Here is a 16,748-nt window from a genome sequence, read left to right on the forward strand (position 1 = left end):
TCCCCAAAATTATCCATGACACCATCGCGCGTCTGGTGGAGAGTGTCATCGCACAGGTGACACAAGCCGTTACGCACATTATCCAAAAATGGATAAAAGATAATCCGCGCGTCCTTAAACGCATAGGACCCATCAGGGACGCTAACCGCCCCTCAAAATTCAATAGAGCTATTCCCGATGAGTTTGACTTTTCGGAAGACTCCTGCACGTCTGCGCCGGGCACTAGCGGACTGGGGAGTCTTAACAACGTGACCCCACCCTCCGCCTCCGACCATGGCCCCCAACCCTAAGTCGCGAGCAAGAACAACTCAGCCGCTTACACTAACGCAGTGGAACAGCCGAGGTCTCAAGGACCACAAGAAGCGGACTCATCCCCAGTGGGTGGTTGTGCGTGGTTGTAATGTAGTCACCTGCAGGAGATGCTCCGATTCGACTGCTTCGATGAAGCCAGGGTCTTCGCGATGGCCTTTGTTAAAGTCTCTGGTACAGACAACCAACCTCTTCTCCTATCGGCTTGGTAGTCCGGTTGAGGTGACGTCAAGAGCTTCTTTTACTCCTGCTTGGGGAGAGATATAACAGCAGTTATAACCAGCTCCAAGGCAGTAAGTTGAACGCACAGTGGCTCGCCATGCTCAGTGGGTACAGGCGGTGTTACTAAGGTGGCTTGGAAAGGTCGCCTGACATATATCGCTACCCCAGCGTTTCTGCTTTGGCCGACCGGTCTGGTCGCAGCTACGAGGTTATAGCCAGGTATTGGAAGGGCGTTTGACTGGGAAACCCCCGTTTCTGTAGCATTCCTACGTTCTTCGCTGGTGAATGAACACGTGGATAGAGTCAGCTACGCTGTGCAGAGAATCCATCATGCTCCAGTCTGAATTATCGTCAGATGAGCAGGATTCACGAGAAGATCGACGTGCCCGCCTAGCTGCATCTTGAGCAGGCCGTCGAGCGAGACGCTTTTCCCGCTGTTCGTCTGTCTCCGTAGCTCGCCGTTGCTTCCTAGCAGCAGCGAGGCGACGCGTCTTCTCTTGCGGACGCATGGCGACTGACTTGGCAGACGGTGAACGCGAGTATTAAGGCGAAGGCCTTTAATGGCTCATGCTCGCGGTGTCCGTCCGAGCGCTGGAATCGTGCACACTGTGGCCTCTCCTCCGCGCAGCGGCGCAACCTCCTCCGTAATTTCCTTTCCTCAATTCATTTTCTTCACTACAGGCCCCCCTTTCTGTTCCTTCTTTCATTCCCATTTCCTCCCTTCCTCTGCAAACGGATGACGGGTGTCCACCGATAGATGCGAGACACTCACTGCGTAATTTCCTTTCGTTCTTCTTCTTCACCATATGAAAATGGCACATACCCACGCGGGGGGATTGGCCAAGGTACGGTGGTGAATGCCAAGGAAAAAAAAGTGGGGAAAAAAACTAAGTAAAATAGTAGAATCAAATAGAATTTTCATTTTCTTCACTACGGCTCCTCTTTGTCTTTCTCCTTTCGCTCCCACTACCTCCCTTCCTGTACGGTGCGGTTCAGGTGTCCACCGCGACGGTTGCTACGGCAGAGGTCATTCTAAAGGTCAAACGTGGCTACCGGCCGCCGCTACGCGAAAGGCCGTTCGTGATCGTAGTACTGCTTTCGCAATAAAATAGCCCTCCTGCTTTGTGGAGTGAAGCAAGAAGAACAATACCAGCACCTAGAGCAGGCGAAGTAATAATTTTAATCTGGTGCGGTAGCATCGTTTCCATAGCGCAGGATCTCCGTTACGGCCTTTCAAATTTGCTTTCAAGTTACTTTCAAATTTAGTACAAACTTAAAAAAAAATTCACCTTTTAATATACCTTGCCTCCTTTCATACTGCTGAGATCTGTACATCCGCCCTCACCCTAAGCGAAGGGATACGTTCTGGTCAGTTTTACCCGCCCTTTTACGGAGTTTTAAAACAGCGCGGGTCGCAAGAGCATAGACTGAATGCCTAAGTCACAGTCAAAAGAATGGAGAAGGATTGATTTCAAACAAAATCACACGAGAAATGAAAAACTAGGACGTTTTTGTTCAGAACGACTGATTACGAAGACATTCCATTTTCAATTCGATGGAGAAACGCCCGCTCAGTGGGTGTGTTAACACCTCCATTCTCTTTACTCACGCCGCTAATATTGTCGTGTTCCTCTTTGTGCATTGCAGTTATCCTGTCCATGTTCCGTTTGAGATTAACGACACATAATCATTTCACGGTACTAAATACTACTGTGAAAAGAAAAATAGGAGTTCTTTCGTGTAACTGATAACCGTGGGCTCAGACGCCGGACATAACCAGCTTTCCTTGACGTCACCAACCAGTGCTATATGCCATCCGCGTAGTAACTGAATGGCAATATTTTAACTTGTAATCAGAGAAAACTTAAAAGTACGGTGATAAGGCGAGCGTACGGTGATAAGGTGAGAACTGCGATTTCTACGCGGAACTGTACCTGCCCTATAAATTTTTTTCTGTGCTGGCACAGATTTATTCAGGAGCCCTTAGAAAAACAGTGATGTGATCCAAACAATTAAAATTCTTGACATGATTCTTGTAGTTCAGTGCCGTGTAGCTCGTTGTGGTAGCTATGGAGGCGTTTGTTTAGATTCGCACGTCTTGATGGGGCGCTTAGAATGCGCTTGCTGTAATCAATTTCTTCGATTGGTTGAAATATAGATGTCACAATAATTCACTTTCTATCTTGGGTGAGAAAGTGAAATTATAAATCGAAAGCGAGTCGATTACCGGAACGGGATTTGAACTATCCTCCTCCGCGTCCGCAAACACTACGAGAATCGATTACTTCTGCAACTAATAATAAAGATAAGCATAATAATAACATTTATTTTTGGGATACCGAAGGGCGAAGATCGAAACTACTTGCTGCAAAAGAATCTTTCTCTTCTTTTTGTGCAGACAATAAACGAAGTGCAAACTGTGGTCTGCCCTGGTTGTTCGTTATACTTTTTATATCAGATACTGAGATCGTGTTCAGAAAAAAATGGTCCTTTATAAAGCTGTGAGGCGACTCAATGCAAAACAAAAAATGCACCTCGAGGCTCAGATGTGTGCCATTCTGCACGCGATAAAGGAGGAGGAGGAAGAACTTTCTTAAATTGAAGGGGAGTTGTGCAAGCTGATCGTTGGGGCCCTCATTTCCGGGGCTCCACAGGCTTGATGTGCCCTGCGTACCTGTTGTATGAGGGCCCGTTGGTCCTACAAGTTATCGCTGGTCAGCAGCGCCTCCCACCGCTCAAAAGACGACTGCGTCGCTCTATTTCTCGCATTCAAGAAGTTGACGAAGTCGAAGCAGGAAGGGTGTCTACTGTGGAGAAGAGGAATAAGAAGAAGAAGGGCGTCGAAATCTGCAGCCCCACTCGGTGGCCCTCATTCTGTCTTAAAATTCACCGCCGCGCAACCTCTCCGGCTGGTCTCAAAAATACCAAGCGTCGACGGGCCAGTCATGACCGACGTGTGTCAGGGAGGGTCGACGACGTTTGCTGCCAGGCTGAATACGGAACGGTCAGGGGCCACAGAAGAGCGGAAGCGGCCGCCGGCTGTGTTCAACAGAAACTACGAATACTGTGCCGAAGGGGACGACCTTTCCTCGAGTGCAGTGTCTTGTCCGCAGCCCTGTAAGGAGGGGTTGAATGCAGGTGGCAGCCAGCAGGAGGTGGCGCTGCGGGGTCAGCATGAACGCCGTGGTTTGTTCCGGGAAGTGTGGTGTCCCTTCATCGACCGCTGGCGTGATTACGCTCGCTGCTGGCGAAACATGTTCTTGCGACTGGACGCGGCTACCAGCCAAGCATTATGTGCTTGCGCCATTGGTTTCATGGTGAGCGGATTCAGTATACAACAGCTGTATCTTACCGGCACTCACCTATGGGGCAGAAACGTGGAGGCTAACAAAGAGGACTCAGCTTAAGTCAAGGACAACGCAGGCAGCGAGGCATGGAAAGGAAAATGATCGGTGTAACGTTAAAAGACCGCAAGCGGGCAGAGTGGCTGAGGGAACGAATGCGGATTAATGGCATCCTGGTCGAAATCAAGAGGAAGAAATGTGTTGGGCAGGGCATGCACTGCGAAGGCTCTATTAAAACTCTAATCTGGGCGAGTTGGTTCATAGCTTGAAAGGGGTACATACAGCCTTTGTCAAAAGTTTGGAGCCCAGGGGGTTTGTTTCTGAAGCACACTGTCTGGTTCGTAATGCACCTCCAGCGCTGCAAATCTGCTGAAGGCAAGAAGATTTCTGGGCCTGCCTCCTCTAATGGGTAGAACTACGACGAATGTTAGAGTGGCACTTCGAGGCTTAGAAGCGAACCCCCTGGGCTCTAAACTTTTGACAAAGACTGTACTTGCGCAAACGACGGGACGAAAACGAGGAAGCACGAACGACATGTACATGTCATTTGTGTTTCCTCGTTTCCGTCCCGTCTTTTGCGCAAGTACGTACCTCTTTCAAGTTTCAAAAATGCGAAGGCACGATAACCGCTGGTCCATAAGGGTAATGGAGTGTATTACAAGAGAAGGCAAGCGTAGCAAGGGGCGGCACAAAGTTAGGTGGGTGGTTAAGGTTAAGACGTTTGCGGGGTACGGTGGTCGCAACTGGCAAAGGACAGGGTTATTTGGAGACACATGGGAGATACCTTTGCCTTGCAGTGGGCGTAGTCAGGCTGATGATGATGATGGTGGGTTGAGGGCAGGCAACATGCACGTCTGGGGAGGGGGAGAAAAAATTAGGAGGTGGCTATATTTCTGGCAGCCGGCAGAATCAGCCGAAAAACAGAATAACGACAGTGCCGTCGTAGTGGCTCGCTGTAGTCACATGACGCGCACCCCCCCCCCCCCCCGCCCCCCAACCTAGAAAAATTATTTTGTTCTTATAAAAAGAAAAAGAAAACAGGACAAATCAATATTTGTTTCTCCTGGTAGAGTGCCGCCTTTAGGCAACATTCTGAGATTCTTTGGGTTAAATTTGATTGCCGGCTGCCGGTAATTTTTTATGCCGGCTATTCTTCCAGCAATACAGCTAGAAAAACAAAATTCTAGCAGTCTCGTTTCATTGGCTGTGTGTCGCGATGTGGAAGGAATAAGGCAATGGAGTTGTCCCCTGCGGGCTATTTTGCCGGCTGCCGGCAGAGTAGCCTCGCCGAGGAAATTTAAGGGCAACCAATTCTATTGATGCGGGGAAAATGCGGCAACATTCTTCTTTCACTCGCCAATATCTTCCAATTCTCTTTCTATTACAATTCTTAGTCCATTATCTTCCGCCTCCTAACCCACTGCAGTTGTGATCCTTTTCCGTCATTCCGATTCCGGCCACGCTAAATGCGTGTCATTGTTAGATCTTTGCGTGCCTTTATACCACTACCGACGCCGTGGCGCTGCATTTAGGCGATGTGCGACAGCACTGGCATGTGGCAGTTTCAAACAGCTGCCGATGGGGCTGCCGAGAACCTGGTTGCTTTTACCGAGCAATGCAAGGAAGAATAGCTCCATCAAGCCTGATTTTTGCGGAAACAGTTCTCGGGGAGGCTGTAGTCCTGCTGTTGTCTGAGTAATTTTCTTATGCATTTTCGTATATTTTAGTCATTCTTAGTGAGGCATCTGTCTCCTCTCCCCTACAAATGGAGAGGGGAGGGGAATGGTTGACAGGTGGCAGGTGAGAAGAGGCAAATTCCCCATAAACACCACCTAATAGTGGGAAGCTTCATCAGACACCGATACCCCCGGAAAGGTTTTGCTTTTGTGAACCTCCTGTGCTATGAAATTAAAAAATGCTACGTCACTAGGTACCACCTTATAGAAAGAAGAATACAACCTGTTAGATGCGTTCTGGGGATACTGGGTTCATCTGCTTCGTTTTGTTTGCCTCTTTTTCTTGGTCTTGTGACGTTAGTGGACTGTTCGCCCCAATTGTGATTAGTTTTGTCGGTCATGTGCCTACCATCTGTTGCATATGTCCCTGCTACGCGATGTATAGTGCGCAGTTCGAAAGAACTAACCGAATTCAATCTTTTCAATTCCACATATTACAGATGGTTTTCATATAGAAAAGAAAACGGCTTCTAATTATTTCACCTCGTCCTGAGCAGAAAATCAAGCTCACGCTTCAAAAACACGTTTAAAGATAAAGTATCCAGTTTGTTTTTGGTTTCAAGATAGTTTGTATTTGAGATCAGGTGGTGCGACATAGAAGTTCGCATTGCTGTGCAAGAGAATGCTTTGCTTTCTACTTACCTGACAAGCAGCAAGACAGCACAGGAAGCTGTAGGTCTAATGTGTGTGCAGATATTTATTATTCTCGGCTTACTAATGAAGTAATGCCGATGCAGTGGAGAGTACGTGTCGTGCGTTGTCCTTTGCCAAGCATGGTAAGCACGGCGAAGTACATAAAAGTGGGTATGCTCGTATTAAAACAATGCTTTTATTCTAGTGTTCTGGGCGATGTGAACACGACATATTTTTTGCTCCGCGCTGGTTATTAGGAGCACGGAAGTCGGAGATAGCAGGTGCTTGCGTAGAGAGCTTGGCCACCTTTCTCGTTAGGGCATCTCAGCCTAAATTTGATTTTTGTTTCTGCAAATTACATAAGAAAAGGACTGTAAATTCCTACAATCTTTGTTAAATATCGTGCAAACAGAAGCAGGCAGCTGTATTTTATTTAAAGGCACTGGCAACTTGGGATGACGTTTGGTGTTCCTAAGAGCAAGAGAAAGGAGCCAATTATATGACACTCCAGTCCGGCCAGAGTACGTGCCCGAAAACCACTTTCAGTTACGAAGTTTCCGCGCCTTTCGTTTCATTTTTACACTTTTCCTTTCTTTTCTTCCTGGTGCAGTTTTTGTTGTTACTGTGTGCTTAGCGACCCACATTTCTTAAGACTGAAAGGCCAGACCGTGCACGCCATGTTTTTGAATTTACTCAGAATGTTTTTTTTCCTGCTTGGATGTGCGTCTAACTGGGCGCAGGGACGAGAGTTCATCCGTTCTAAACGTTTTTTCTTTGACGTACTCAGGGCCTCCGTCTTCTGGCGTTCCTGAGGGAGGTGGTGAATTGTCAGAGGCAGTCCCCCTTTCGGATACTGGGCGATCAAAGAATGCCGGCGCTGATCGTCATTGAGTCTGCCATCTACGTCGGTCCTGAATTCGTGATGTACCTCTGCCTGCCAGCGCTACGAACGGCCGGGAACGTCGGGCCCTTCGCTGTCTGGCTCTTCACGAAGCTCTGCTACACGACGTGGATGGTTGCTTCGTCGAAGGTTAACGGTCCTCTCCTGGTGTCAGGCTTCAAGGTGAAAGTCGCACTCTCTTCCGGAGAGCTATTAGATGAAATTTTATAAGGGTTTAACGTCCCAGAGCGACTCAGGCTATGAGGGGCGGCGTAGCGAAGGGCTCCGGAAATTTCAAACACCTGGGGTTCTTTAACGTGCACTGACATCGCACAGTACACGGGCCTCTAGAATTTCGCCTCCATCGGAAAATACGGAAAATATTTAAGAAGCATGTACAATCTTTGTCAAAGTTATACAGCTCAAGGTGTTTACCTCCAAGCCGTGTAGCGGGGCTCTTTAAGCACATTTGACAGTCCTTAGCTTGGGAGGGTTGAGGACTTAAGATCCTCCCGCCTTCATGAGATTACGGTCCCTGAGTATGGAAACGGGGTGGCGGTGCAGGGCTCAGAAGTCACCTTGGGCTGTATATTTTTGACAAAGACCCTAACTAACTAATTCTACATCGTAATCTCATTGCAATTAAGCACGTTTAGCACCTTGTATAGAAGGATACAGACAGTGAGGTAGCAGGATATATTCTACGCTTATTTAATATGTAATTCCGCTACTTCACCAGAAAGAAAAAGGGTGAGTAAAAGCTTAACGCTACAGGCTACTGGGCTATTTGAACTAAATAGCCCAGTAGCCTGTAGAACTGTCAAATGTGCATAAAAAGCCCCGCTACACGGCTTGGAGGTAAACCCCTTGGGCTGTATAATTTTGACAAAGATTGTACATGCTTCATAAATATTTTCCATATTTCTCGATGGAGGCGAAATTCTAGAGGCCCGTGTACTGTGCGATGTCAGTGCACGTTGAAGAACCCCAGGTGGTCGAAAAATATATTGAACTAAATAGTTCAATATATTTTACGAAAAAAAGTAGCATTCTCAATAGTGACGAGCCATGGTACTCTTCATGTGCATTGGGGTTTATTTCAGTTTTCCATTTCGCTGCGATGTCACCATTCAAATTGTTGTGGTGTATAATCAACTACTGACACTCTGAAGCAATGTGCGATGCGACCAATCCTGTGCTTGACTGGGCCAAAAGAAAGCTTTGCGTCGTGGCAGAGAAGGACAGTAGGCGTGCTTCTCTGTATAGCACTTTGGAGTACTGGGCCAGTCGCTGAAGCACGTTGAAAAGGTTTGCTGTCTGGTGTCTCGCCCTTTTTTATTATTTCTGAACTTCTCTACACAGATGATGCGGGACCGCGCTGTTACGGCGTCGACGTTCTACGCCCACAACAGCTACAGCAAGTATCTCGCATGCCGGCCCCGCAAGCTACCGGACCTTTACGGTTCACGCTCCTGCGTGCTTCCAAAGATGTGCCATGAGCCCTCGGGCCGCTCTAGAGAAGACATCCTCAGAGCGTGCGCATGTCTCTATGAAATGCTTGCCACGTCAGAGCACAGCGAGCTTATCCAGGTACACGGGCCGCTTTGGTCTTGTAATACCTTTTTCAGCATGCCACCATAGGCAATCGAGTGGACGCACGTGTGGTTACGGTAACTGAGCCTACTCTGGAAGACAGCCTGTGGCAAGCGCTCGCAAAAATATGAAAGAAACTAACGGAGTTTAGGAGCCGTTTTAACCATATAGCTCTCACACGAATTCTGCAGATTTTGCCTTCTATGGTACAGTGTTCCATATGACGATTGCCTTTGTTCCATATGTTCTCCATGCGGCGGATATGGAAAGCATATAGAAAACTGGAGGTGATAGTTAAGCTTCACCTTATGAGTATTACGTGATAGTGTTAATAGGTTAATGCTCACATATGCGGAATCGGTCATTCTGCACTTTGGATTCGCTGGTCCATGGGTGTCCTGGCTGGCGCACTGGCGATGGCAGGTGGTGCAACCGGTTGGGATCGCGCTACCCAGGTTCCTCCTGCCGAGGAAACTCTGGCGACCAAACAATTACGTAACTGCCACCTGCTACGGTGGGCAGTTTGCTCCTAATCCAATGGGCCGGTGGCGATGACGCCAGATGGTCATGTGACCTTGGTGGCCCACCTGCCCCCTACATTTGCCTCCTAGGTTGCTTCTGTGGGAATTTTTCCTAGAATTTTTGCCCACGGTCAACTACGCCGACAACTGGCCGGCGTCTATGGCAATGCCCCGAGATGTGGCCAGGATGCCCACATCGGTCGCAAACCACTGCCAGACAGACGAAAGTCTTCACCTTAAAGCCGTCATCGTTGCCTGCATCCAGAGGCAAGGCGTCTCGTCTTACGCCAGCTTCGTAAATGGCTAGTGGACGCTCGCTGTAGCGCACACGCTCTTCCTTGAGCGAGCGTGGTACTTGGTGCGGTCTGGATCGCTGAGGCACTCTATACACCGCAAAGTCCGCTGTGCTGGCAGACAGGGGCAATGCCTCATCCAGCGGCTACGTAGGTGAATGCTCGGTGGGGCGACAAATAAGATTCTGGAAGCGAAATAATTCTTCGCTGTCAATCTGGCGAATAGTGGCGGCAAGATCGGTGGAAGCAAAGGGGGAAGCATCCGCAGTAATCACACTGTTCAGTGTGGCCACACTGGAGACGTTGCTTGGGTAGGGCAACTCTTGTCGCACAAGACCCACCGGAGGCAGCACCTACCACCGCAGGGCAGTGACGCATCGCTTAACCGCTGAACCACTGCGTGAGGAGGGGTATCAGGACTCCCAGGGATCTATGAAAGTAAAATCGAGAATGTTGAATTCCGCATATATGGTCATTAACCCATTAATACTCTCGCGTCATAACCACGCGGCGCGCAATTGTTTCTTCCACTTTTTCTCACCAACTAGCCTAATCGAATGTTAAAGTTACTGTGCATGGAGGAAAATGTCGATTTCAGTTGTTTCCTTAACTGTAGCGTGCTTCCAATTATTTGCTCTGACTACAGCCCTACAGATTTAAACTGGGGCTCGGCTATGCGCTGCAATGGCGGGGGTTGTATATCTCTGGAACAAGCATCTTTTAAGGGACCCGCTTGCTGAAAGCACCGATGTATAAGCAGTAAATAGGTTACAGTCACGAGCTTTATTCTGAGCTGAATAAAAACATGAAACCAAGAGGAAGTTACTGTGGAAACGGAAATTTCACAGCCTGCTCAGGAAATAGTGTATTCGAAATTTGCATTTAAGTGATTTAAGTACTCGACAGTGCATTTATGCATCTTTGTTAATTAGAAGACGAGGCGTATTTAGGAATGAGTTGACCCGGACAAAACGACAACCAACAACCCTTCACTAGTTGTCGCTCTGTAGAAAGCATTACCGTTTTCAAGAGCGTTGCACAACTTAGGGGAAAAATACTGTATAAAATGTACAGTATCCTTTGGTTTGCTGGTTATGTGGAGCCTATAACAATTATATTTGGTCTCATTCACTGGCCATGAAACCTATTCCGAGGGTCCAAGCTCTTGCAAGCACACTCCTCCAAGCACACAAGATACGCACAGCCGCTTGCAAAGCCACAGGCACGAAGCGACGATGCGCGTGGCAGCGGACTGTGCAGATTTTTGAGAACTGGTGGCTGCCTTTACGGGACAGCCTCTCGGTAATCTACTGCTTTTTTAAGAAGGAGGTGCACGGTGTACTAATCACACAGCATTATTTTCAAATGACGTAATATTTCGCATGCCTTAATGGCTGCCGCAGAAAAATTTTCTCCGGCATATTAAAGATCGTTTCATAGGAATACGAAACTATTCCTTTTAAGCCAAAGTTAACGCAAAATGACAAGGTTTCAGTGTAGCGAGTTCAATTCTATATGGATAGGCCAACTTCGACAATGCGACGCGGACGGGAAAAAGGTGGATTGACACATTATTCTCTCAGCAGCATTTCCTATGCGCTTCGCTGCGTGTTCGTGACGAATCTTTAAACCTACCTGTCCAAAAGGTGTTACCGGTTGTTGAAGCAATGGACAGTTGATTCTAGATTTATTTTTTGAAGAAGCAATGAAAATACCGTAATGACGCCGCCACAGCATTATCATGATTTCCTCTCCGAGGTTAGTCCCCTCCCCAACCTGCTTTCATCCGCTTGTGCTCGCTTTGTGCCTTGCAGATGCACCACGACAAATACGGCCCATACATGCAGAATTTCGTGGTCGACAACGCTATTGGGGCCTGCGTGTGGGTGTTTGCCCTCTGCAACGCGTTGTGGACGGCTCTTTCTATGATCAAGATGTCTTTAGGTGACATGGTTGCCTTGGGGATTCTCTATATAAGCTACACGAGACAGCGGCGCCGAGGATCCACTCGCAGGGACGCCTTTCACGCAGCCTTGCTGGCATTGCTTACGACAGGCAGGCCCATCCCTGATGGTAAGCTTACTATTGTGGTATAATCTGACGTTCGAGAAGAGGTCAGCTAAGATTGAATGATAACTGCTTGGAGGAGTAGAGGTGTTCACGTGACGGAGAGGACAAGAATGGGGAGGCAGAGGGGGTGATGGAATAGCGAAGGGGGGGGGGGGGGGTGGAATGCGTGTGGGAGATCACCGTGAACGTAAATCTGGCGGAAAAATCGAGCCTGTTTCTGGTACGATTAGTTATATCATAAAACCTGACTTTTCCACTGAAGTTCCGTAGGCCACAAGTCTTAGCGACGCTAGCTAACAAGTGTCTGAAATCCTGATAACCTAGAAACTAGCTGAATAATATGTACAAGTTATATGTTTTCCTATTCTATTTGCGATCCAACTATTCTCATCATCATCATCATTATCATTTATTTTCCTTTAAGGACCCCTAGCTGGGGCATTACATAAGGGGGGAGCAAAAATACGAAATCACAAACAATAGGAACATTTGAAATATAACAGTGAAGAAGGCAAAACAATTGTTAAAAGAGCATTGAAAAATGAAAAAGGGAACAATCACAGGTACACTGTGGCCATCACGCTATATATACAGGAAGAAAACGGGAACACTGATTAGCAGACAAGGGTTCAAAAATGTAACATGTGCAGAGGTGGTACTGAAAATTGTCGGGCATTACACTTAAGTGCGCTAACGAAAGGGTTGAGATAAAAGCAGGGTTTTGAATTTATTTGCATCGCGCTCAGTTACAACTGCCTCAGGCAGCTCATTCCACAGTTCAATGGCGGATGGCGGGAATGATTTTTGAAAGGCATTGGTGGAACCATGTAAACGCTGTAGGCTCAGGCTGTTAAAAAGACGACGAGATGTTCTATAGGGAGGGAGTAGAAGTGTGCAGTGCAATTGAGGAAAACAGTAGTATAACTTGTGGAAAAGGCAGAGTTGGGAAATTTTACGGCGAAAAGACAGTGGCGGTATGTCAAGAGATGATTTTATGCCAGAAACACTGGTTCTGCGATCGTAACAAGAAGTAATAAATCGGGCTGCACGACTTTGTACTGATTCTAATGCTTCAATTAGGTATGACTGGTGCGGGTTCCATTCTAGGCATATTCTAGTTTAGTACGAATGAATGTTTCATAAGCGAGTTTGCGGATGAATGGAGGGGACACGGCTAGGTACCTTCTCAGTCTGTTGGGCGATTTTGAACTTTCAGCTACTATGTTTAAGATGTGCTCAGGCCATGAAAGTTTGCTAGTGATTGTTATTCCTAATTACCGGTAGGACTCGACTTGTGTTAGGGGGATTGACCTTAAAGAATACTGGTAATTTAAGCTATTGCGTTTACGTGATACTGCCATGTACTTGCATTTTGAAACGTTTAATGTCATCAGCCGCCGGGTGCACCAGTTGGTTATTTTGTTGAGGTCATATTGGAGGAGGACTTGATCGTTGTTTGATGATATGCGTCGATATAGAATGCAGTCATCTGCGAATAGGCGAATTGACGATGATATGATGCAAGGAAGGTCGTTAATAAATACCAAAAAAAGAAGAGGGCCGAGCACAGAGCCCTGAGGAACACCCGAAATGACGTTTGCAGCTGAAGAATGGTGGTTGTCTATTACAGTGCGTTGCGAACGGTTAGAAAGGAAACAGTGGATCCACGATAAAACCAGCGGGTCAAGATGAAGGCTCGAAAGTTTTGCCATGAGGCGACGATGGGGTACGCAGTCAAATGCTTTAGAAAAGTCCAGATAAATGACGTCAGTTTGAAAGCCGGAGTCGAGATTAAGGTGAAGGTCTGTTGTGAATTCGAATAGCTGTGTTTCGCATGAAAGGCCTCGACGGAAACCATGCTGATTCGGAAAGAAAAAAGAATTGGCGTCAAGGTGTGATGCAATGGCTGAATACAGTACATGCTCTAGCTGTTTGCAAGAGATGCACGTCAAAGAAATGAGGCGGTAATTCGAAGTGTCAGAACGGCTGCCAGATTTGTGTACAGGGGTTACGGTGCTATCTTTCCAGTCACTTGGAATTGATGTTGTGGCGATAGACTGATTGAAAATTATCTGTAAAATCAAACTGGAAACCAGTTTGGTACCTTTTAGAATTTTAGGCGATATGTTGTCAGGGCCTGGACTGCTACAGATCTTAAGGTTATCTATTAGTTTCGCTATGCCTTCAGATGTGATTGTGACCGGCTGCATTTCGGAGTAGTTAAAACACGTTTGGAAGGGAACGTCGGAAGTGGGTTCATGAGTGAACACAGAATCGAAATACGAATTCATGACTTCAGCGCACTGGTTACCTGGTACATGCGAGCCATCAGAATGGGTCATTGACATGTGTGGCGGGCAGCGTTTCGGGGTTAATATGCTCCAACTGTTTGTTTGTATGCACAAGATGACATATCAGCTTTAACTGTTCATGCTAACTTATTAAAAAACTTCGCAGTAAGAAAGTGAAAATAAGAATGCTCTGCAACTTGTTTTAGTGTGTAGTGCGGCTAAAGTGTTTGATGAATTTAATCGAAGTGGGTGCGTTTCTTTATTACTTCGGAACCTTATACACGGATAGCTTATAACAACAAATGATTGACATTAAAGGTTGAATCATGTGTTTTGAACATGCGGGAAATACTGTGCCATAAGCCAGTTGAACAGGATTGAGCAAAGTTGTATAAGTTATACCACATGCTGTGAATGTGTAGTTTTTGCAAGTGTGTAAATGATTGCACTCTCGCTGTATCTACGCTGGTTTTACTTTATTACAGTGGCCTCGCATCATTTATATTATTTATGATACGCGCATACTTATGGAAAGAAAGCTGCTTAGAAACCGGTAGCGGTATTAACGGTATCTATTATGTGAAAAAAAAAAAGTTAGGGTACATATGCTTGCGCCGTCGTCGTATGCAAGGATATAGTAATTCTAGCTATCTTAAATCGGCATAATGAGGTAGGCAATTACGCGAGTTTGCCCGTCAAGTTAATTGCCATCTTGTGCTGCCAACAGTTGTCCCGTACCACGAAATGGCTGAAGCAACTGAGGTCCACGAAGCAGAAATCTCAGCGGCCATCGTATCCCACAAGACGGTGGTCCACCGTGCGCTGACAAGAGGTGTCGGCGCTTCATAGATGTCCGTCAGGATTCACAGGGCCGCAAAATTTATTACGGAAGCGAGGACGGAGCCTTTGCTTGGTTGGCCTCACAGACCCCAACGAATGACATTACAGAAAACATATACGCATCGTTTCCTAGTGAAACGCTGTCAAAGTGATCAAATTTTTTGAAAAAGAAAATCTGGCCTTGCTGCCGAATGGATTTTGATGTAATTAAACATAAATAAAATCTGCCGCTGCTTGTAACCGGGCCTCTTCACTTGTTCTTTGTTAATGGAAGAACGGCTGTTTAGCTAACAGCGGGGACAGGAAGTGACGGGTGGAGCTGCTCAGTTTGTAACCAGGTGCCTGCTGTTCGCTCTGAAATGCATAGAAGCGTCCCACCGACCAAGGCATTCAATTCCTGTCCGCTTGCTCACTGCATCGCCAAGAGTGCCTAGGAAAAGTGCCGTGCACCCTTAGTGCGCCGGGGTTCGCGCGCCGCCACACCCGCCTCCGAGTGCTTTAGAGAAAAATCAGAGCGCTAACTTTTAATGCGAACATCACCGGGCAAAGCGTGCTTGTCGGCGTGGTCGTAGCCGTAGTAGTCAGAACGCGCCTGTGCAGGAGAACAGGCGCGTTCTGACTACTACGGCTATGGCTATGCTATGCTATGCTATGGCTCAGGTGACCACCCTGAGCCATAGCATATATCTCGCGCCTCCTGCAAAGTTACTCGATAGAAATAGGGCGAAGATTAGCCAAATGGGCATATTTGTGTTCATGTCCCTGCTGTCCATAAAGTCGGCAGCCCGGTCTGTGGCGGTCTTCTGTCGGACCGGGCCCTCAGAGCGTCTGAGTGCCGCTATAATGATTCTCCTGCTTCTTGCGTTGGGGTTGGTTGGTTGGTTTTAGAGGAAAGGAAATAGTGCAGTATCTGTCTCACATATTTCGGTGGAAACATGAGCCGTGCCGTAAGGGAAGGGAGGAAGGTGGGAGTGAAAGAAGAAAAGAGAAAGAGGTGCTGCAGTGGAGGTCTCCCAGCTTCAGCTTCGCGGGGGCGGAATTTCTGGTACTGGCGCCGTTTTCTGATCATCTCGTCATCTCGAACTCGCACGTCATTATTCTCTCACTGACAATGAGTTCACTCGGCTTAGCGGGCACGCAGTTCTAGACCTTGAAGTAGCAATAGCTTGCGCTCATGTTCACGGCGAAGTTCACATAGTTGTTCCTTGTGCTGCCCCGAGCGCCTCATCTTCACTGCCATAGAAACGAATGACTGAGTTATTTATTTATTTATTTATTTATTTCCAAATACTGTTAGCCCTTGCGGGCTGTTACAGGGTGGGAATGGTATAGTCAGTCAGTACAACACAGTTCTGCCAGCAACTGACAGGTGCCCTCACTGCGGCGCTGCACCGGACATTTGTGATGTGCGGCACCTGTTGTGGACTTGCCCAGCGACGGCCCCTATTAGAAAACGGCTCCTCAGGGAGGTTGGCCTGTGGTGGAACCGCGACGGGGACTATGTGAAGTGGACTATGGACAATCACTTCACCAGCAGCCTATGCGAGTACCTCGCCGAAACTGGTCTACACTCCTTCTTTTAACTTTCTGTAACCTACATTCCACTCCCCCTGTTCTCAACTTATGCCTCAAGGCAGACTTCTCGAATAAAAAAAAAAGTTCCAGCTCTTTTAGAAAAGTTTCAAGTGAACAAGTTTTGTTGAATACGTGTCGGTCAAGGTTTTAGGCAGAAACGAAAACTTATGCACATCAACTCTCGGCATATATGACATAACTGCGAAGGGATGGTTAGTACGCGATGACAGTCTTCCGGGTGGTCGCAAGTACAAGGTAGAATCCAGGTTGAACATATTGTGATAAAGCTGATAAAAAAAAAACTTTAGCCTAGCAATTTTTCTGCGAATAGCCAATGTTGGTAACTGTGCTCGTAATAGAAGCTCTGATACGGACTGCGTTCTTCGGTAAGACGAAAATATAAACCTTGCTGCCAATCTTTGAACACGTTCAACCTTTTCT

At 47.2% G+C, this 16,748-nt stretch overlaps 1 protein-coding gene across 1 annotated transcript; it reads left to right on the forward strand.

Annotated features, from left to right (window-relative positions):
* Positions 1 to 3,476: 3,476 nt before the first annotated feature.
* Positions 3,477 to 14,938, forward strand: LOC149331557 (uncharacterized). Its single transcript, XM_089557364.1, has 5 exons — positions 3,477 to 3,848; positions 7,032 to 7,307; positions 8,487 to 8,714; positions 11,346 to 11,604; positions 14,620 to 14,938. Exons 1-5 carry the CDS (start codon positions 3,477 to 3,479, stop codon positions 14,739 to 14,741), a joined length of 1,257 nt encoding a protein of 418 aa, XP_089413490.1. The 3' UTR covers positions 14,742 to 14,938.
* Positions 14,939 to 16,748: the final 1,810 nt, after the last annotated feature.

This window comes from Amblyomma mixtum, chromosome 8 (genome assembly GCF_055824585.1).
Source record: "Amblyomma mixtum isolate Tamu chromosome 8, ASM5582458v1, whole genome shotgun sequence".
Classification (NCBI taxonomy): Eukaryota; Metazoa; Arthropoda; class Arachnida; order Ixodida; family Ixodidae; genus Amblyomma; species Amblyomma mixtum.

Bases quoted from the DNA above. Each gene is read 5' to 3' on its own strand.
- LOC149331557 (XM_089557364.1), top strand. From the start codon at position 3,477: ATGACCGACGTGTGTCAGGGAGGGTCGACGACGTTTGCTGCCAGGCTG. The intron at 3,849-7,031 runs GTGAGCGGATTC...TGACGTACTCAG, and splicing joins CTTGCGCCATTGGTTTCATG to GGCCTCCGTCTTCTGGCGTT. The intron at 8,715-11,345 runs GTACACGGGCCG...TGTGCCTTGCAG, and splicing joins AGCACAGCGAGCTTATCCAG to ATGCACCACGACAAATACGG.